Source organism: Papilio polytes, unplaced genomic scaffold (genome assembly GCF_000836215.1).
Source record: "Papilio polytes unplaced genomic scaffold, Ppol_1.0 DF821845.1, whole genome shotgun sequence".
Lineage (NCBI taxonomy): Eukaryota > Metazoa > Arthropoda > Insecta > Lepidoptera > Papilionidae > Papilio > Papilio polytes.
In genome coordinates this window covers 3,750,866-3,774,614 of record NW_013527359.1, presented here as the reverse complement: position 1 = coordinate 3,774,614, position 23,749 = coordinate 3,750,866, and the positions used below count along the sequence as shown (strand labels likewise).

Genomic DNA, 23,749 nt, shown 5'->3' with positions numbered 1-23,749 from the left:
CAAAAGCCATAGTTTACCCTACTTTCTTCGGTCTTCCTCTAGCTTTGTAACCGTCCATAATGAATCTTTCAAATCTTTATTATTCTCATCCAAGGCTTTTCAGTCCTTTAGTCCTTAAACTGTACACATGATTGCAAGCAATTATATTTACTTGCAGAAGAATATGTGCGTTAGATAGTTCTAGTTTATATGGAATAAAACCACTTTAAGAAAAGAACGCGTGCTAAAACTACTAGTTGGAATCTGTATGTCAATAGGTTAAGAGTTCAGACACTTAATCCTCATAGATGGGTCAATTGACTTTTCCATTCGTCAGTTATAACTGAATACAGCTTGTTAATTTCAAAATCACTCTAATATGAACTAGGATAGACTTATATTTGAGACGAATGACCTTTCTCTTAGTAATATTATAAATGCGAAAGTTTAGATGGATGTTTGTTAAGTTTTTGGCCTAAATTGCTGGACGGATCTTGATGCAATTTGACAAAGAAGTAAAGGTAGTCTAAAAGAACATATAGGCTAATATCATTTGTTCTTTTTTTAATTTCCAAAGTTAAACAAATAAAATAGAATCCGTAGGTGGTAAAATGGAAATTGGTAATATTCGACGACGCTCTGAATAATTAAGTAGAAACCGTGAGGTGAATTATGACGACAAACAGGCAAATCGATTTGGACAATTTTGATATAATCTATGGGAATTAGGGTGCGGACATAGTATCGTTAAAAATTGAAGCGCTTGATGGTAAATCGATAAATGTTTGAACTCTTCGACATTTCATTGTCATAACTTTTGTTTCATTTTCAATCGACTGGAGGTTATTTTAAAGATTCACGAATTGACGATTAATTAATTGTATTTTAAATTCACTTTCATTTGTTTTTTAAATGGTGTAATGTCGGTTTCTAATTTTTTTATTTACAAAATAATAAACGATTCCCATATGCTTAGATGTAATTGATTTTAGTTGTAAAATATAAACAGGGATAAAACGAAAAAATATTTATGTTTGAAAAAGATACATAAAATTTAGAGACAATAGAAGGAACTCAACTTCAAGATATATGGTCTCTTGAAATGTTTTCTTTTTAAATTCGATTGAAGTTTCCAGACGAAGGTAGTTCGATTCCGTAACTTGGTGTACATTATTGGAGTCGATTTGCACCTGTCAGATTTCAAATGCAATATAATAGTACCTTTTTGAATCAAATGTAGACTAGCTACACTAAGAGCTAGAATTATATTCAAATATTTTTATTATTGCTGTTTATTTATACGTATAAATTTTAAAAATTGTATTTAGTTTTACCGTAAAAAAAATCTTAAAATAATTCTTGAACACTTCTTATGTCTTTATAGTAATGGGCTCAAGTCACCTAAAATACTAGTTTTAGAACAGTCGTAAATAACGTTAACTCGGTCACATATTCGAAGTAAAACTATGTTTGGTTTACTGAATGGGGTTAAAATCCAAGGACGACAATATATCACCCGCCCTCGGCGCCGTATTGTCTCAACGATCGCTAATTTATCCTGTTTTAATTACTTTACACATTTAATTGATATTACTCACGCATAGTTAAGATAATAGGCCAATATAAATAACTTATACTAAATACACGACTTAAAACCGAATACAAGCTTTAGCTTTGTCGTTACATAAAGTTATCAATTGCCATTTGCGATAAATGTAACTTACTTCATTTGTATTAAAGCTTCATCATATAAGCAAAATATATACTTGCTTGTTTTGTTTTCAGTATAGATTAAAATAAATTCACTATTCAAAGAATTTTTTGGCGCGGCAAAAAGTTCTGACTGAATGGCTAATTTTACTCAATTGAAATTTATAAGCGGAAGCCACTTGAAAGCAAGTTTCCCTTTTGAGTGATTGAAAGAAATGCACGTAATACTTTTTCCTCAATTATGCACGCATTCGTGCAAAGAAAGAAATTTAAAAAGCTTCGACCGGTCGGAAAATACGATGGAAAATGTTGATTAAATCTACCAGAGGCTTGTTTCAACTAATTGAATAAAGTGCTAGTAGAATAAAAGCTTTTGCAAAATTTAATGTGGGCATATTTTTAACTGTAGGGAAACTGTAGTATGTAATAAAATGAACAATTATAAGTTACCTTTACCCTACTAATATTTAAGAAATGCGTATTAGGAAAATACTTTAAAAAACATAGTAGTCATATTCAGTATATTTAAGATAAAAAAATTTAATTTTTATCGTGCGTTATCATGTAGCAGCATATATTTTGACGAATCAAAAAACAGTTAACAAGTTTTCAAAAACTATAGTTACAGCATTTTCCATTCCGTACTGTAATAAATTGATTGTATTCGGAAAACATCAACATTTCGGATGTCAATTAGTGTATCAGTTTTATAATTGCCTTGGCAATTTCAGTTTTCACGGCTTTCGCGATTTATGGAAAATTTGATAACTGCTAATTGTGTTTAATTGATTTTTACATCGTGACAACATTATCAGTACTGCATAAATCCCAATGATCTACAACAATGAGACAAAATTACTGTAGTTAAAGATATGATTATATTATAGTACTTAGATGCTACATTGAAGTGTGTACAGACCAACGTTATGTCGTGTAATGTACACAGCAAACATTTATGCAGTCAGTTCACAATTTACATCCTAACGCTCACAGTGTAACACATGCATGTTCGCCGTGTAACATGTCATACACCACGTAACATTGGTCAGCCTACCTTTATGCGTATATTTGTCTTCCTATCACATTAAATGCTTTAAAACTTTCAACACTATATTTGTATTTAGCCTTTAAATGCAACATCTACACACTCGTATTATGTACATAGGTAATTTTATTGGATAGTGTTCAACGCGTCGACAAATAGAGAAATAAGCCATGCCAAGCTATTAGTTGGGAGGTCCCTTTGCCGGCGGAAGGGATCGAAGCTATATGCTAATATATGGGCTGACGGACAGCGGTCGTTCGGGTTCGACGTAATACCTGTTGAGTTACTGCCGGCTATACTGATCTGTCCAAATTCTTTGACTGTATAAAAAAGGACTAGGCACTCGGCGTTGTATTTAAAAATTATGATTACGCACGTGCAAGATACTATTTATGCCTCTTTTCATAAAGACGTTTAATTTTTATTGTAATTCAATTGTTCATAATCATACTAACAAGTTTTTGACTTATTGTTTGTTTTACTTGACAAGGTAATCCCCGCAATGTCAGGTCCTGTCTCTTTAAAGTCAAAGTCTAAACTTAACCCTTTCCGTCACACTATTAAGATATTAAAATTATTTACTATGCGAAGTTTGGTCGAGGGGCAGTTAAGATTAGAATAATATACAAAGTTAAAGCTTATGCAAGATAATCGCTATATTGTGTCCATATTCACGTTTCAAGTTCGCGTGCTTAGATTTAACTTGGAGATTTCACGACGATAGTGTTAATGTAAAATGTGAGTGTGTAAATTGTGTTTATATTTTTTTTTATGAAAATTTTAAAGTCATTTGTAATGAGATTTGTTTAATGGGAAATACGTTTTTTTGTACTTTTTTATATCGTATTTTGAAAGAGATTAGAGTATATTATACCAAATGTAATAAATAACGCTATACTCATAGTATAAGGTTGTAAATAAAATTATACCTTTATTGAAGTACTTATTTTACTTCAATACCATTTCTCTCAGTTTATTTCGCGTATCAAAATTCTATCTCCTTTTTACTTTTTGCTTTAAATATTAACGAATTTTTAATCAGATTACTTTGCAAGTTTACGAGAAAAGTTTGGTTGTGCCAATTTTAAGAAGGGGAATAATTTAATTTTTCTTTAGAAAAGTAGAAAACTTACATTTTAGTTCATGATTTTATAAATCTCTATCAGAACCAATAATCGAATTTATCAAAATATCGATTTAACAACATTATTAAAGCAAAATTTTGGATGGACGTATGGAGAATGTTTGATCGGAATTGGATGTTTAAGACAGAAGTATCATTCATACTATTAAACTATTTGTTATTTTATATATGGATGAAGTCGCGTGCGTAAACTAGTATCCAATTATGTAAATTAGTAGACGTACAAAGTTGTAATAAAAAAACGAACTGGTAATAGTTCCTTTGTACTTAATATTTGCGAATCTATCCGTTTTATTTTTCATTGCATAGCCGCTGCCTGTGTCCAACTGATGGATGGTCTGCAGTTTGCATTGTCCGGCTGTCACGCGACCACTAACAGGGCTTTTATCTGCGATATCTTTTATGTGCAAATTATAATCTCTATTACTCATTGTACTCTTTAATATACTTTAGGCAAATATATTTTACTAATGGTAAAAGTGCGAAATCTTAGATGAATGGATTTTTAAGAATTTGTAACCTAAACTGTTGAACGGATTTCGATAATTGGCTTAAATGTTGAGAATAGTCTGGGAAAATTTAGGCTACTTACTTTTGTTTTTTTATTAATTCTAGCGTCTTTTGTGCAATAGTAACCGAGAGAATAGGTTTGTTTTACCTGAACACGTATTAAAGTGTATTTAAGATTTTGACAATCAATTATTAATGTTATTTCACTTTATTAAATTAGCAGTAATGTAAGCGCTTTTACGTTATCATATTGGAAATATTAATTTGGAAAATGAGGCTTAAATATTGCCCTATCAAATAACTCGCAAAGCATTATTAATACCAACATCTTCATATCGCGGAGCAATATTTTAATTATTTCTTGCAAAATTTCGGCTTCCGTTTTAATATCGCTTAATTTAATCAGATTTCGCCGAGACTTGGAACAATTGTCGACAGTATTCTGTACAGGAATTCGTAATTATCTCCGTTAAAGTGGTAAAATCTGGATGAAAATGTTTCGTTAAATACATTTAGCGTGTTAGTAATTTAAGATCTATCTAAGATATGGAGTAAAATGCTTTCAAAAGTAAAAGCTAAGAAAACAAATAATATATCTAAATAACAATATAGTAATCTGTTTGTCCGTTATTAGCGCAACATGTCGACGCACATTAATTAATTCCACACCGCCGATTGCACTCAACTTGATGGCTTATTACGACACAGTTCCAATGGAAGCTAAATGCACCCTTCTGTAGTACTTTTTCCCGTTCATGCGGCGTCATTAAGGGAATGATCCGGTAGCTTGAACGGATAACTTATGGTCGGTCGTGGAATCTGCATATAAATAGGAACGAGGCTCATATCAGAGGGATTACCGAGACGGCGTAGGGTCCGCTACGAACGCGTTACAAACTCCGCGTTAAAGAGAACCGCATTTGCTTACACAATTTTATTATAAAACTTTTTTTATTGTTTTAAATGTAAGAAATGTTGTTGATATAGAATCTTTATTTTTTATTTATAGAAATTCTTTAATGTACAATGTTTCTAGAAATATACTTTTTAGACTTTTGAAACCTTTAAAAAATTCAAAGGCAACTTTTAAATCGAACAAATAGTTCTGTTAAAAACCTATTGTTTTCTTTTTTCTGTGGTAGAATAGTTAAGTGTTTAAAAGAAAAAGTCATTCTACTATAATGTAGGTAGAAAACTAAGAGAAAAATACCCAAAACTCAAATAGATTTTGTACGACCGGCTATTTTGAAACATCCATCAATAAAAGACAGCAAAATTATCCGTAAAATATAGTTACATCATGTTTAGACAAACAAGCGAAAACACATAAGGCGTGTTCACTTTTATAAGGCAAATTCGTTTGTCGCGATCCCTTAGTAATAGAACCCGGGGCGGGAGAAAAATAATTATGGGGCGGTCAAATGAAATCTGATTTTAATGCGCCATGACTTTTGCTTAGTCTTTTATTGTTTTTAATTAAAAACTTTGCAGTAGTTTGCACTTATAATATTTATACAAGTAAACTTGATGTTATGATATTGTTTTCCTTATTTCAACTAACAATAAACAAAATATGCAGGTTGAAAAACATAGCTTCCTTTTTATTATTTTTTGCAACCGTAATACACAATAAAAACGACCAAAGCAAATTAAGGTATAAGAGGATTTTTCAGAGATTGAGAAAATTAAATTTTGTAAGCTTACAACTAAATTAATTTTCTTCCAACACATCGACCTTTGTGTTATTTCAAGATAAAATGTTTACATAATTCAACGTGAATGTAGAAATTCTTTATGTGGCAACAATTGTAACCGAAGTCGGACGTATATTGTGTCTCTATTTTGTTAAATATATTAAAATGGATAGGCTGTCAATACGAAAACAAGTTGTCGACAGTAGGAACCCTCGAGTTCGCACTTTCTATCGAGAAGGGAGATAGTTTTCTTATAACATTACCATATCAAAGGATTACCAAATCTTCACAAACTTGAGCACTATTTTCAACAGCGCGCCGACCCTTTACAATTAGACTGTGATTAATGGATCACGAAAAATCTAATCTAAATATTTAATGGGAAATTCCCCTACAACGTTGGTGCAGCGCCCGTGACGATACATCTGTATTTGTGTGTGTAGGACGCATGCATTTTGTCAAATGCTTACATTTTTATATTAAGCGTAGGCTTTCACTGATTAAACACCTGGTTTCGTTTTGTTTTTGTTTCATTTAGAAAGAGAGTTATCTACGTTAAACTTTACTTAAAGTAGAGAAAGTATTAGTAGAGTATATTATTAAAAAAATACCTACATGAAAAATATCAACTGAATTCCAAGTGTGAAGTGGATTTAAAGGTAGAAATATTTTTTTTAGAGAAGTTGAATAAAAGATTTTGTACTAAAATTCCCTCTTAAAGTGTTATTACGAATGTGTGTGTAAGTGAAGACAAGTGCATAAGCGGCGGAATGCAGTCCCCGCCGACGTCCTCCAGAGGGGACGACCCTTGCCTAGCCAAATGCAAATAATATTTCTTTCAGACAAAACGAAGCAGTCTTTGACTGTATAGAAATGGACTAGGCATAAATTCGCCGGTATAATATTAAATTATGCAACTTTTTGCGGATACGGAAACAAACAACACTTTCATGTATTATGTTAAGATGAAAGCAACTGACACAAAAATTTACACAAAGTTTAAGCAAAGCAAGTTTAAAAAGTTATTAAGACATTAAGGATTGCGCCCTTGACAAGTCCAGACACTTAAAGGTCAAAGGTAGCGGTGTTAATATTGCGCTAAAATGCCGCAGCGACGCCCTGCTATTGTGTACATTGCATATTGAGTTTTATTAGTCATCTTTATTGGTTGCGAAAGGGCATTATGTTTGTTTTGTCTCACCCTCATTAGTTTGGTTAAGGATTATTAGTTTCTGTGATGATTTAGCGATTGATATAAGATAATACAGGTTTAGACAAGTATGCGACAAAACATCGTTGAAACTCGATTACTGTACCTATATTTAAACAAATCCACTTTATCTACGACAAAAGTACCCATCGTAGTTTATTTTTTTAATTTGCTCTCACTATAATTAGGTAATAAAATTCAACGACCTTCTGAGCGACTTTCAAGGGATTAACTCCTGAATAATTTTCTTATTCCGCCCTTATTCCATAGATTTTATTGCGTTTCGGTTTCCTTAACGCCGTATTGCGACGTAAACTTCGCCTTCCTGACCTATTTAGTAAGGATATTGCCGGCTGCCTGTTTCAAATTTAGATTTTAACCTGCAAAGTAATCCGTCTCTCTCTTCTACGTACGGTGAGATAAGGACAGATGCATTATAGAAGGTAGTCAGGAAACAGAGTAACCCCGTTTTAGCCGTTTCTCCCTTTTTGGGTGTATTCGCGAATGGGTCACAGTGCGCCAGTAAATCACTTAAGACGTAGGTACGGGGGTCCCGAGCAGTTAAAGTTTCTGTTTTTACTCCTTCGGGAGTGCGACGTGACGATAACAAATATCAAGAAGGAAAAGATTATATTTTGCTGTTTGAGGAAACAATCTGCTAATATCTATTACTAAATAAAAACAGAAAAAATAGTTTAACGTGAAGAGATACAGTTAAAACATTATTTTGTTAAATTAAATAACACTTTTATAAAAATACGATTTTATACAACAAGAAAACATAATGAATATTAAAAAAATATACGCCAATGTCGCATCGAAGCAATTATATCATTTTCAGTAGTTTAATACTATTTTAATACTTTCTAGTTAATAGAAAATGATAGTTTATAGAGAAACTAACTTGCTTCCAACTCTCAGTTCATATATCTTAAGTAAACAACAATTCACCGCCTTAGCAACCTCGCAAGATATTTATTGCTTACACTTGGGTAATTAGGTTGCCTACCGCGGGGACACTCGCGAAGCAATTTGTCAAAAAGCTCCCAACTAACTGCAACCTGTTATTAAATCATACTTGGAAGATTTTTTTAACTACAAATTCAATTTAAAACGCTTTAATACGTTGTTATTTGTAGTTCAACAGTTTATAATTGTTATCGTATAGTTTGAAAATTTTAATCGCTTTGTAATAGTCAGAGCAAAATAAAAAGATCTAGAGGTCTAACTGTCGTCAGTTAAATAAGACATATGTATTTTTTACTTTTATCTATCGACAAAATTTCGCTGAAATAGTATATCGAAGGCGTTGCCTCCCTTTAATCGACAGGACGCATAGAAAGAGGACATTTAAAGTGTCTATTTAATGCAGTAAATGATAATCTCTAGTTAATTCTGTTTAAGTTCACGTGTGTATATAAAAAATGTAAATGTAGACATTTAAACTACGAACATTAGACTTGGGTGGAGTTATATAAGAGCCTTCTTCCGGTGTTAACAATGTTACGTCTGTCGGTCCCGGGGGAATAGTGAAGGATATTTACGAACATTGTAGAACGGTTTCTTACAAACTATTACGGTGTTAATGTTGCTTAAGAATTTTAGTTAATAATATGGCAGACTTAATATCTTTGTGACATTGTGATAAAAAAAAAACTATGTTTCGTAATTAAAATTGGGTTATAACACACTAATAAGTATTTTAAATAAATGGAAAAATCATAAAATGTATTAAAAAACGCACATTAATTCTCAATAAATTAGATTAGCCCTATTGCCAATTTTGTTAATACAATTAACTTTACATAATTACATTATGGTTTATCCAAAAGTTACAAATTAGATAATTCACATAGCATGTGATCCCAAGCGGGTTCGCTTCCAGTTCATAATTAGATAACAATCGAGAGCGGCTACATGTTCGTGTCTGATTACACTAATGACCAACTTATGTAGACACTTATCTATTCTGCCATCAAATTTGCCAACCGTTCAATGATTTTCCAACAGTAGACCATAACTCATAACAACTCAATAATGATTAGATACAGTTATATTATAACAATGTAATAATGTAATAATGACAAGCCCAAGACGATCAAAAAAGAGTGGTCAGTGTACAATTCAAAGTTTGGACTGGGATTCCCCATCAGCTGACACTGGAACTGTGAAAAGACGATCCTCATGTCCGGAGACTTCCTCAAAGCAAACTGTACAATTACATGATGCTATATTCGAAGTTGAAACCCCATCGGACTCCGGCAGTGGTACCTCATCAAGAAGTATCGGCGAGAGCGATAAGACTGACTCCCTTGTAGATGTAGAACAAAGAATATCAGTTATCATAAATGAGAATAGATCATCTAAAAGTACCTCTGAATCCAGCGATATAGATATAGTTATAGAAAGTGTTTTAGATAATTCCGACGATGATGCTCAAAATAATGTGTTCCTATGTGATCGTAGTAAGACTTTTATCAGACTGCCGGAGGAATCATCTTCTAAAAAAGTTGAAAGTACTGACCCACCCGCAACAAAGAAGACTAAAGACAAAAGACTTAAAACACCTTCATCTATGACTAAGCTTAGTAAACCTTTAGATACAGTTAAAAATACTAGAAAAGTAACAAAAGAAACGATTAAAGTCGAATCAAAGTCGAGTGTATTACCTGTTTATAAAAGTACGGTACAAAATTTGGATGTAGATTTCAACGTAAATGCACAAAAGAAAAAGGTCGCATCGAAATTAAAGCTACCATTTTCTCCAGTCAAAGCAATGGAGAAACCTAAAATTAATTTATTTCAAGCTAAACAAGATGTTAAACCGTCACCCTTACTATCGTCTCCCGTAAGAAGAACAATATCAAATGAATATGTAAGATTAAAGTTTGCCAACGACACAGTCGTGAGACGTACAATAGACGGAAGGTCTGTGCCAAAAATTACTCCAAAAATACAATCAATAATACCAGAAAGTCCAATAGACAGTGAAGATCCATTTCTGAATTTGAGTCCTAACAAGAAATACACAGTAACAGTTAATAATAAAGTCAGATGCGATAAAGATAACTACGTTATATTTGATCCGAACACTGGGTTTAATCCTGGAGACTCAAGACAATCCAAAATACCATCAAGATCTCAAATTGTCAATGAAAAATCAAAAATACCTCTAAAATCTCCGGTTGGTGAAAATTCAACAGCTACAAGGAAATCAGTGAGTGTTAGTGATGCTGATAGTGGGATTCTATCTCCCAATTCACCTTTAGAGACGAGTGACAAAACACCAGCGTATTACGTTAACGCAGCGGCGTTTTGCGAAACAGCAAGAAAGTGTGCGATTGATCTTGATATCAAGATACTTCACCCTGATGTGGCGAAGAAAGCAACCGAACAAGTAAAGGTCAGTAAATAATTTATATACATTTTTAGAAAGTAAAATTAACGTCATCTTTGTTTTCAGTACAACAAAACATAAAAAAAAATCTATTTAATTTAAAGTTATACTCATCTATTGTGTACTTTTTTCCGTCGAACTGAAGCATACGTGCGTTTTATTTTTCCACGGGCAGGTTCATTTATCACTAGCAACAGTTAAAATTGCGCATCCAAGTACCGTGAACACGATTTCTTTTACTTTGGTATGGCATTTGGAAATGCAGTTAACGGCCTGTCTTTTTTACAGCTGTAAACATTTTTGGCTGTTTTAAAAAGTAGCACGTTACAACTTAATGGTAAAAACATCAAAACGATACAATGTTTATTTAGAAAGAGGATTATGTTAAAATCGTATTTTTATTTGGTTGACAATTTGATTTCTGTGACACAGACTTACAGCGCCATCTATTGTTGGATAGTAACATTATATGATTTGTTTTCGTAACATTGAAATTACCTTGGACAATAAGTGATTTTTAAAAGTGTATAAATCAAAACTTTAGAAATTGTTATGCATAGCTAACAATTCATGATAGAGTTATTTTTTGTGTAAGTTTATTCTAGTGATGCTATCCGACGCTAGGTGGCGCTATTACGTGTTCAATGCAACCACGGTAGACCTCCGCAATTTCCCCTTTCATTTGTTTAACGCCTATCGTGATATATGAACCACTCACGCAGGCACATTATTCGCGAGCAATCGTGCAGTTAATTTTCAAATGGGTCCATTTAGCAAAAATAACGAACGTTGAAACGGGTGTGAGCTACCGGATCGGTTGTGAATCGTCGGTAGTTGGGCAATTATTGTGGGCTCTGACAATCGTTGATGTTTGAAGGGCGCTATTGTTTGTGTTTGATGATGTGGGGCCATAGATGCTATCATTACGCCGTGCGCTAATGACTTTTACATGTATAATTTAGTACAGGAGTTATTTACTAATTCATTGCTGATCGATTTCTCATTTGTAAATGCATAAATGTGGGCAAAATAACGGTTGGATAATGCTTCATGAAAAAAATCCTGGAATAGTACGATCACGATTACCAGCCAGATATTAACACCATCGCTGCGCGTGTCTACCATGTATGAATGATTGTCAGTTGATAATTACATCTGCTGTGCGACTTTAAAATTAGATTCCAAATCTTATATGTTATGCTTGATTAATTCTTATTATCTGATACAATCAAAGTCAATTCAATGTCTTGTTTATGATTTTTTCTTAGCGGATCTGGTCATAGTAGTCTGGTCTTGTCTTTTAATTAACTATTATATATTCTTGTACGTTTCCAATACTAAGTCTACATTGAGGGTCTCTTTTAGCGGAAACTAAACGTATATTTCGTCAGAAAACCTTATTTTTAAGTTTTGGAATAAACCAGCTGAATCAAAAATGTGAAAACAAAAAGAATATAAAAACTTACTTATTGAACCATAATATTTTTGTGGACGAATATAATATTTGGTAGATAGCAGACATAAATTTGAAACGGTTGTGGTTATATTAGGTGAGTGTATGCGTTATTTGGTGTGACAAGTTAATTATGCGAGGCTATGATAGGGTCCAACAATGCGGTATCTCGTTTAGCTGCGGGCTCGCATCGCCGGCGTATTGGCAGCTGTAGCTCGAATTAAGCCAAATGAAATTTGTTAACAGCACATATTTTCATACATAATTATGCTTGAAATTTTCATACAGTAATGTTTGAAATCCGTGTTCCGTTTTCAGACATGAATACGGTTGTTATTCTGTTATAGATTAAGCACATAAGTATTTATGGTTATAAATAAGTTTTATAGCGAATATCAGACATCATATATACTAATAAAATAAAAAGTAAACACACTCTAATTCGTGGCGTAGGATGTCAGCAATTACAGCATATTTCTGAATAATTCTTTATTCTTTATTTAAAATAAAGTACTAATGACACACCTTAGACTAAATATTTTCACGCCATTATACTTAGGGGGTAAATAAATTGGAAAAAACCTTGAAGTGGGAAAGAGGCCATAGGCCAAAAGGAGATAATAAAGTATTTAATCTAATGGTATCCAATATCAAAAGTCTTCGTTGTCATTTGTCAATTTGAATTTTGACATTTGCAAGTGATAATTTCACAAATGTAAACATGAAGAAAAAATTTAAAAATTTCGTACGGATGAAGACGCACTTGAACAGTTAGTTTTTACATAAACAGGAGGATAATTGCAGGGCTCAATATAAAATAACAGTTACTAGAATTAAATTTGCAAGCATGTGTGCATCTAGGCTATCGAAAGCATATAACATGAACCTACTTCGTGTTAATGCATCCAATGCCATAAACAATATGTGTTAGGCTTTCATTGAATGTCAGATTGTAGTGATGTCTAGATTTGTAATTTTAATTCGCAATCAGCAAACGGATCACATCCGAGGCGGGCAGTCGGTGAGAATCTACTCCTTGATTACATACGTGTACACCTCATGATCGGAATACAATAATAAACTTGAACATATTTTAGTTACGTATATAACGAAATTTGACACGCTAAGGGTTTATTACGAATGTTTGCGAGAAAAATAAATGTATGAGATTTTTTGGTGGTCTTTACTTTAGGAGCGTTACACAAATCTCACATAAATTTCACGACCTTACGAATAATTTCTCACAACTATCATGTAAATATTCGTGATAGCTCTCTAGTAAATGTATTAGAAATGCAGTTAATTGTACTCGTAATAAATAACCGATTTGCGTTTAACGTTTTTACACGTGTATTGGCGATTAAATTTTTCGATAAAAATAGGTCCAAGACGAAGATATTTCTTACAACTTGAAAAGATATACATTTAAGACGTTTTTTCTTGTTTAACTGTAAAAACTTTTCTCTTAAGGCTAAAGATTGCTTTCTATCTCTGAATTTTTCTTAATTAGTAACTATTCTCAACGACGAAAACATTATAAGTGTTTATTAAATGATTGCTTCTAATTATTTTAATAACGCCTGTTATTAACGAGTAAAGAGGTAGTATTTTACTTGTTACATATACCTTAATGTTGCAATTACGTTACTTAAGTGGGAAAAATAGGTGTTTTTCGAGAAAATTTACGCTAATGAGTGAGAAGGGAGGGTTTCAGTGCTCAAACACTTGTCGAACTCTCGCCTGAGGACTCCGCACTCTTGAGAACCCTCCAAATAAACGGGTAACGTTTATAAATGTTATATATTTCTACCACTTACAAGAAATTAATTGTAACAATTATATTGAAAACGAATATTTGGATTATTCCCAACCGTCACGCCGCTCTGTCCCCACATGGAAACAGATGAGAATAAAAAGTTTCATCCGTCCTATCTTCTGCGACGGATGGACGGTTAGAACTTATTTTATTTCTTAAAGGTTCCATCTGTCACCTTATTGGTGATAGTGGGACGGATGGAACTTTTTAATATCTTCTGTTTCCACGTGGGGACAGAGCGGGGTGACGGTAAGGAATAATCAGATTATTTGGGTTCGCACCCGCCGAGCACAGCCAATCACTTATAAACTTCAAGATTGATTCTGCATCATGTTATCTCACTAATATTATAAATGCGAAAGCTTAAATATGTTTGTTAGAGTTTGTCCCTTAGATGACTAAACGAATCTGGTTGAAATTTGACATAGATGTAGACCATAAATTTACTTTTATTTTTTAATTACAAATCGCGGGCAAAAGCTATTAAGTTGATAATATTTATCATGTCAATGTTTTGTTTTAAAGCTGTAGTCTCAGACACGAGTATAGAATGCATTCGCTGGCATAGAGTATAGCAACATCCCTCGCCCGCGGCTGTCAGCGACGCTAGCGCCATAACCTACTTACTGTCCCCTCAACTGGCTGAGTTTTCAAGATTCTAAATGTTACATTTTATTTTTAGTCATATATTTATTGTTTATACAAGATGTGCCTTAGCCCTACATTATCTTATTCAATCAACACTAATAGACCCACAAAGTAACAATTCAACAATTCTGAGAGTGTCGGTTGAATTGAAATTGAAGTCTAAAACAATTTCTCTTCCAATGATTAGGTAGCTTGAAATAAAAAATAGAGTACAATGTATATTTTATTACCTACGTCACTATTCACATCTATTTCAGTTAGATATCGGACCATCAAGAAAATGTTTCGTAATTGAACGAGGGTGCAATCCCTACGTGATAATATCTACACAAATCTATATTCAACACGATTTTTAACGATTTAGACGATTTGGTGTCGATATTTTATGTCTCCTTAACATAGGAAAATGAGGTATCGAGAGAAGGGAATGATAACAAAAAGCAGTGAAAATTCACGGAAACGTCAAATCGGCTTAAAATCCCTCGCCTCCGTACCGCACGTGTAAAGATTCACCGGAAGTTTTGGTTCGTATATCATTCGAGTGACATGTAAATATTCCGGTCTCGTGGACGATCTTACATCGTGAATATCCTCCAAGTTTTAATAAAGTATGAACCGGCTCCCTCTGGCGGCTCCGCAAATACGCAAAGCAAACTCAATGCATTATTGAATGCCACCCTTGAATCACCCGCTTTAGTGAAACACTTTCAATGTTGTTTTATTACTAGTTTTCTTATTTTATAGAACATTTTTCCGACTTCAACACGAAATCGGGTCATTTATCTTGGGATTTCAACTTTTTTAAATATCATCTCTGAATAATTTGGATTTATTCAAGAGTAGGGATTATTTTATTTTCCAAGGCCGGAAAAGTATCTTTACTTAAGTAAGAACTTCGTGTTGTTTTTATTAGTACAGTAGTTAGTCGTTTACTTAATGAATGGTCGTCTTACTAGTATTATAAATGCGAAAGTTCAAATGGTATTTGTTAGAGTTTGTAGCCTAAACTGCTGAACGGATCTTGATGAAATTTGGCATAGATATAGAGAATATTCTAGCTACTTAATTTTGTTTTTTTTTTTAATTCCACGCGAACGGAGTCGCGGCTGAAACTAAGCAAATTATAAAAACAGTTGCCTAGTGATAGTTATCAATTATTTTTTAAAGATACTTTTAGAGAACAAACGACAATAAAAATAGGATACATATTTGTAACCCAGATATTAAGATATGAATGATTTATTTATTGATTGATGTATCGATTACTTATCAGATTCAAACGGATGCAATGGTATGTAGTATCTGATACAAGTATTGTGACAGTAATGGATATCTGATACACGTATTGTGCGTATTGACGTATCATATCGTATCGTGAGACGTGACGTGTCGTGACGTGACTGAAGATACTATGTTAGATATTTTTCTACGCTACCATAAAACTGGTAACTGAACCTAACGTCATTAATCTTTCACAATTATCTCAGTTTACTTAAACTTTACGGCTCATATAAAGGACAGTAAAGTGTTCATATCCTGTCTCAGTTTATTTTGGTTGTTCAAGATTAGTAGTAAATTATTTTGTTTCTGTTTGAATTATAGCTTACTGAGGGACGTTCAGTTGTTTTATGGTTTAATGGGGTGACAATATAGCTGTGTGCTCGTCTCTTGTAAAAAAGGAAATATACAAACGCTATAGGTAAAAAATTCTGTAATTAAACGTCTCTATTCTAGAAAATAACAATCTAAGAATGATTGTTTTTGAGAATTAGGTTGAAAATCAATTACTACTTGTATATACCGGTTCTAACTTTACGATGAATCAAGATACGATGCACTTTGCATTTCTAAAATACACAAATAAACAATGTGATTTTCATTTATGATCGGACAAGATATTCCACTTGCTTGATTAATTTAAACACTAAATATACGATGTGAAATAAATTCTATTTCACAAATAACATGGATTAATATCCAATAACGAGAAAATCACAAGACGGTTTTAAATGACAATTTAGAAAATTAGACCTAGTATTTTATCCACCGTCCAATTTATCTTGATCCCCACGCCGTCTGAAGGATGACAGCACTGATAATTAGTGTGATCGTGCTATTCCGAGATCGGCCGTCGTCCGCCCTTCCTCTGCGACAGTCTAAAAATGGCTCAATCAGTCAAACTGTGCCTTTTAATATCTCCGTGTTTTGTTGAGTCGGATGTCCTTAGAAATGATTTTCAAAAGTGAAAATGTTTTATGAAAATTACCTTGTAGCTTTGGGAATACATAAATAATGTTATATTAGCGGCAATTAAGTTTCTACTTTATTTTTCTATGATTTTCTAGAAGATTCAGTGTTGTTATAATAATGTTGTTTATATTATAGAATCAATATTAGTTTACATATAATTTCCATACAGAATTATTTTAGAATTATCTTCGTGAATGTTACTAGCAACCCACCCGGCTTCGCTTGTCTGACAACATATGCACAATTTAAGAAAATTTTAACATATGTGTTCACACTTTTATTAATGTTCAATAAACTTAAGTTATACTAAAATATAGTTTATGTCATTCAGTAATAATGGACCTTTATAATATTGAAAGAATTTTTGAAATTGGTTTAATAGTTTCAGACTATATTCATTGTAAACAATAAATTCTTCCCTCTTTGAAATTTTTTTGTTTTTCATTTTTCATCCATTTATTCATCTCGTAGGTGAAATACACAGATTTATATTATATTATCTATTATACATGTAAAAAATTTAGTTTGAATGAAATGTAATCATTTGAATTCAAAACATTTTTCATTGTAAAATGTCAAACTAATCGAATCTAACACAACATTGTCGTTTTAAAATTCCAAACTCAACTGTTCAAACTTATTGAGTCATTAACGCGTCCGGTCATTGTTTGGCAAATCATTAAATTCAAGATGGCTTAGCTTTAGATATCATTATTCGTTCAATACCAATGTTTGTCATATAACCTTGATCATTGTTGCATAGACTTGAATATAAGGAAACCTATCGTTATTATAATGTTTAATTATTTTTTTGTTAGAACGTAATGATGTACGTCGGTAGTTTATCTCAGTCGATAAGAAACAAAATCAGGCAATGCAAATACTCGATTCTTAGTAAAGCTCGCACGTGTATGTTTATGAAGGCATAAGAATATTATTTAAAAAAAACATTATTTTTTTTTGGTGCAAAGGCCGCTGCCTAAGCTGAAAGATTTTTTCTAAAGATATCCAAAAAACTCTACACATATCAATAAATGCTTAATTAGAATAACATAAAGCGTAGGCATTTATAACATTTTTAATATCTATTTTAAAAATTATAAAACGCATCGCCATAAAATTGTTCAAGGTAAACTCTCAAAGTACAGAGAAAAATGATCTCGTGGCTTTGCGGAAACTCATTGCTCATTTCACACACGATAAAATGTGAGACGCTTACTGTTGTTATCATGCAAAATTATCATGCAAAACACCCTTTCATACTAACAGAGAAGGTTCGTCTGCCAATAAGTTCACATAGAGTAACTCAATCGTATTTACAAAAGGACAGTTCGCCTCAAATAGATGGGCCTTCGTACTTCAGATACGAATGCGTGGATCTTACGTGAGTTATTCAATTTGTTGAGTCAGGATGCGTAGTTACTGGATGTGGCACGCGTAGCCTGCATTGTAGCAACTGCAATAAATATTTGAGTAGGATTCTCGTACTTTTAAGTAGTTTCAGGTAATGTAAAGTTATTTTTATCGAATATTATTTATTTGCTCAGTGTGATATTTGCATAATACATATTTAAATAATATAATACTGTAAGTAGTGTCCTAAGACAAATCTGAGGACACTTGAATTTTATAGAATTATCTTATACTTATACTAAGAAATTTAATTTATTTTATACATTTTTTTAAAGAGAATTTTAATTGAGGTATTTGTTTTTTGTATCCGTATTGACACTTCTAGTATGTGTATACAGCGTGCATAGTGCATCCCCGCGGGATCGTGGTTGTGCCGGCGCGGCGGTGGCAGGGCGGGATCGATCCGCCCCAGTCGCGAGCCGCCCGCCATCCTGTGCGTACCGCCCGAAGCCTACGTACAGCCTCCGCGTTTAGGCGGGAACGCGTCCTACAACGTAAATATTATCAGCGCGCTATTAAATTTATGCCACGCTTAATTGACACTTCAATTGAAATATATTCAAGTGATTTTTGCGGATACCAATTTGAGTGACTTTGTAGACAATTGAATTCGTAACAAGGGTTTTTGGATTTGTGTTTTGTATTGTTTTAAATACGGATAGTATCTTTAATTGGATTTGATTTATTTTTTTATTGTAGGTGAGTTTGAGTATAATTAAAAAAAATTAAAGGTCAAAATTTATCAAGCTACATTTGTTTACTTATTAATGCTACAATTCTAATGACGATTTAAACAATAAAACTTTATTTTTCATTCATTTATTTTGTTTCTATATTTATGGATTGAAGTTAATTTCCGCCCCTTGTTACTTTAAAGGTAAGTTAGAAACTCTCGTTTGTAACAAATTGCAAAAGTTTCGAAAATAACTGAAGCGGGTTAACCTGTTTTCGACAATTGCGTGAAGTTACTTTAAAGTTAATATTAACTTTTGATTCTGTTTCTTTGTTATTTTGTGCTTCAAAATTTGCTTTGTTTAAGTTATTTTTACTTATTTATTCTAGTTGAAAACGCTTAGACACTTTTTAGAATTGATATGTATTGATTATAATCATACCAATACGATATTATAAACATATGTAAACTAGTATCATAACTTTAACTTAAAATAAACTTAAGTTCGCACAACACGACACGCACGACTGAACTTTAAGTTTACTAAGTTTGAACATTACGTCTTGTACATTTTTCTTAAACTATTTTTGTTACCTTAAATCGTATCAATTTTAAGGTGACTTATGCCAGTAAAAATGTTTGAATCCCGTTCTTAACATATGGTACAACATTTAAAGGCTTCTGAAGTGGTACCTAATATTTTTATTGTTTATTGTACATACAAGACAAATACATAAATACTATGTAAACTAAATATTAATGGCGAGGCATACGCGTAGGCCGGTGGCTCATCAAGAACATGTCAGAGGCGATTAATTCCCTCCCGCCTCTCCCTCTACCGCGAGGACATGACGTCTGTAGACTGCCTTAATCCTGCCGCACGCAACCCACACAATTACGTTTAACTTTATTAATTGTATTGTTTAATTGAAATTTTAACTTTTAACATGACATGCTAACTTAATATAGCAAAAGTTCTATTTGAATATTACTGTTATAAAATAATCCTTTATTCAGGTATTTGGTAAATAAATGTAATGAAAAGAACACCTTTTTCAACGTTAACATGAAACTTTTAATATATGTGGTTTCATATTATATCATGAAACTTAATTTCTTTTTCGGTTTAAAAATATATATGTTATAACCATATATTTTACACAGCAAAAGGGATATTGTAGGGATTACGTACTTACACCTTTCACAGTACTGATACCTTCCCCTTAATCTTTCATATTCATACATAATATATGTGTTGCGGTTGCGATATTTACATGACCCTTTTTACGTAAAATCACCGTGATATCACAATGAAATATGATAAGAAATTTAAATTTAATACACCAGTAAAATCAGGTAATTTTAAGTAAAGCGCGTTTTACTTCGAAGTTCTATTAAAACGACGATTGACAACATTAGTTAAAAATATATTGAAGACATCTTGTGATAACATTTAACAAGTAATTAATTAAAATATTTAATTGGTATTTAACGACAGTTACAAACATGCAGGGAAGCGGGTAGTCGCTGCCTCAGTTCCGGTATTAAAGGGCTCACTCGTTAAACCCACAGATATTTCAAATTGAACCGATATCGTTCCAATGACCTTTTGTACCGACCCCTATTAAGCTTATCCCGAAAGTTATTTAACGGAGTAAATAAATTACAGTAATTTATACACATAGTATATGGAATAAAACAATAATTTGCTTTTGATGCGATATTTTTTTTATGTTTTACTTGCTCCACTACAAATGTAGAGGAAACATGTAAAACTAACAAACAATGTAATACTTACGAATTCTAAGTGGCACTTTAGAATTGTATAGGCAAAACAAGGAAAATATGTTCTCGAAAATCATAAAGCCGTGGGTTTGATTTAGGAGAATTCAATGATCTGTGAGAGATAAACTATATTTCTATTTAATATTATCTCATCAACAGTTTTAATATTGTAGTTAATAGTTGTATTGCTAAAGTTTTTTATATCAAAAAGTGTTATTAAAGTAACAATCAACACTTGGAAGAAAATTGTTTTTTCAGTTTTCAAACATTTTTGATATAGGCGCGTAAAGATAAGTTTGTGTTTAATAGTCAACTGATTTTCTATGTTTTTATCATGAGTCATAGGATATACTTTTATTGTAATTAATGAATTGTATACTTTTAAATCGCATAATATGATCATTTAACTACGGATTATTGTCAACGTAATGAGCCTCATGACGGAAGCGCTTGACAAGAATGTCTAATCATCTGTACAAGGGCATATTATTTTCTTGACATTTAAATTATTGTTTTCACGTGACAATATACGTGCAGTCGCAAACTACAACGGTATTAAATATCTTGATTATTTTATGTCATGACACTTTCCTTGTTTACTTAATAAAAATAAATCCATTTTAATAATTTCTTTAACTCAGAAGCATAAAATTATAATAGACTTCAAGTCAGTTTTAAATAAAATGGCGAAGTATTTTAACAGTCTAGTATCGATGTGTTAAATAAACATAACAATAACCTTGATAATCTGATAAAGGTAATTTTGAAATATACCCCGTACACACCTAATGGTCACCTAATTGCTTCTGGCCTCTCGTTCGTTACCAAACGGGCATTTGCATTTTAATCACGTGTTGATTTGAAGTAATGCCCCAACGTGCGCATATAAATTACACTTGCACATGTGGACGGCCATCCTGAATAATTATAAATGTACCTCAGCTGTGCCTCGTACTGAAAATGGTAATTAATTACCTATATTTGATTTGTTGTGCATGTTAATGACGGACGAGCTAAACTTTAAACAATTATAGTTTTGTGATGTACGCCACTGATCTATATAAATGGACAGGTTTTTCTTGTTATTGACGTGTGCACAGATTATTTAAGGATTTCAATAAGAACCTCACATTATTTATTTTTTAATTCGATGTTTTATTTATGGGATAATTTTTAATGTTTCAGCAAAATCCTTTTAACCGTTTATATGGAAAACACTAACATCCATCCATCTAAACTTTCGCATTTATAATATTGGTGAGAAGATATACGTGCTGCACTAATCTATTCAAAAAAAAAGCAAAACATTACTTTTAGTATAATCGAGTTACAATAAATCGCGTTGGGTCGGAAATAACATGCTAAGCCCCATTAACGTCCGTACAGTTGAATGCTCTAACAACTTTTAGTTCAGATATACGGCAATCCAATTGCAAAGCTTTAGTTCACTAATTTCGCTATTTTTTGTCGCCCATTTGCAAACTTTTAAACGATTTAAGTTTACTTCGGAACTATTAGTAGATAACTAAGTTGTCAGTCCACTATTCTTTCAAATGTAAATTACTATTACTTTTATATTTTAAGTATTTAAAATGTTATTAAATACATGACTAAATGCATATTAAATGTGACCTTAATTAAATTGTTACGTCATATAAATCCGAAATAAGTGTTATCGTTAAGTCCTGAGGGATCCACGGAGACGTGACGCAACTTAATACGCGACGAATTCCCATGAGTTATTATCACGGCCGAGTAAATAATGCGATAGAAATAATATTCGCAATGACAGTCTTCATACGACCTTAAATCAGCTTTAAACATTCTTGAACCCCTTCTGTAGTCACTTGTTTAAAAAACATCAGTTACTCCATAATTCTCCTTGTTATTTCAGAAACTAGCTTTCGCCCTCGACTGAGTCCGCGTGGATTAAAAAATAAAAGTGAGTAGCCTAGTTCTTCAAGACTATTATCTACTTCTATACCAAATTTAATCGAAATCCGTTCAGCCGTTTAGACTACGAACTCTAACAAACATTCATCCATCTAAACTTTCGCATTTATAATTTCAGTATAGTATGATTGGGAAGTAGTTTTGTCTTCTTTTTCTCTGTTTATTCTTTCATTATCTCTATTTTAGAAACTCGTACATCACGAATAACTTATAACATTAGTCCAACATGTTCAACGTCCAAAGTAAATGTTTACCTACATTGACGCATCAAAGAGATTTCAAACGTTTCCTGTATACTAAAATACAATTAGATAGTGGTAAAAATAATCTGACGTGTAGATTGTCAAGTTCGCAGTACATTGGGGAGGCGGTCTATTTCTGTGACGGTAGAGTACCGGTACCATTATTTCTATTCATTTTGTTGACATCCAAGCGTGTAAGGTTCGTTGAACTACATTGACTGAGAAGGATTACATCTTGTAGACGGTGCGTGGCCCATTAAGCAAGAAATAAGGCAAATAGTGTGACGTCTGGGTGTATTTTGAACTTGGAGGACGCTAACTTTAACTAGACAGTTAGATATTAGAGTACGGAGTGTAAATAACACAAGTAACTGCAATAAGTTTTTAGGTATCAATAACTGGTGCATTTACTTTATAGTACGTAATTATCATGACTGAAATTTTTATTATTATTTAGAATTGAGAATTATTTATTCGATAAAATAATAAGAAAATCTTGTTCAATAATAACAACATCGATGAATTGTTAAATTGTAGGCGTTTAAAAGCTCTTATATAAATAAGGTTGCGCCTGTGCTCGATCCCCACAGCTTAATCCTTTGATAATGCCGTCTTACGTAACAGACCTCTCGTTATTAGAAGAGCTTTTGCAATAAGAGGTCGATTTTACTTCGGGCGAATGTTTACTAGGTAATATAATTTCTTAATGTACTTAATAGTGCTTGAAATCAAATTATGTTGATAATGGAAATGTTCAATTTCTAATGTAATTAGGGTTGAATTATAAAGAATATAGCAAGTTACGTGTATTTAGAAAGGAATCATCA

General features: G+C 32.5%; 1 protein-coding gene across 1 annotated transcript in view; it reads left to right on the top strand.

Annotated features, from left to right (window-relative positions):
- LOC106107816 overlaps positions 1–23,749 on the top strand; it is a 78,940-nt gene that overhangs the window by 4,877 nt on the left and 50,314 nt on the right. The window contains exon 2 of the mRNA XM_013288820.1: positions 9,303–10,695. Within this exon, the coding sequence (XP_013144274.1) occupies positions 9,373–10,695 (1,323 nt within the window). The 5' untranslated portion in view covers positions 9,303–9,372. The remainder of the gene's footprint in view (positions 1–9,302; positions 10,696–23,749) is intronic.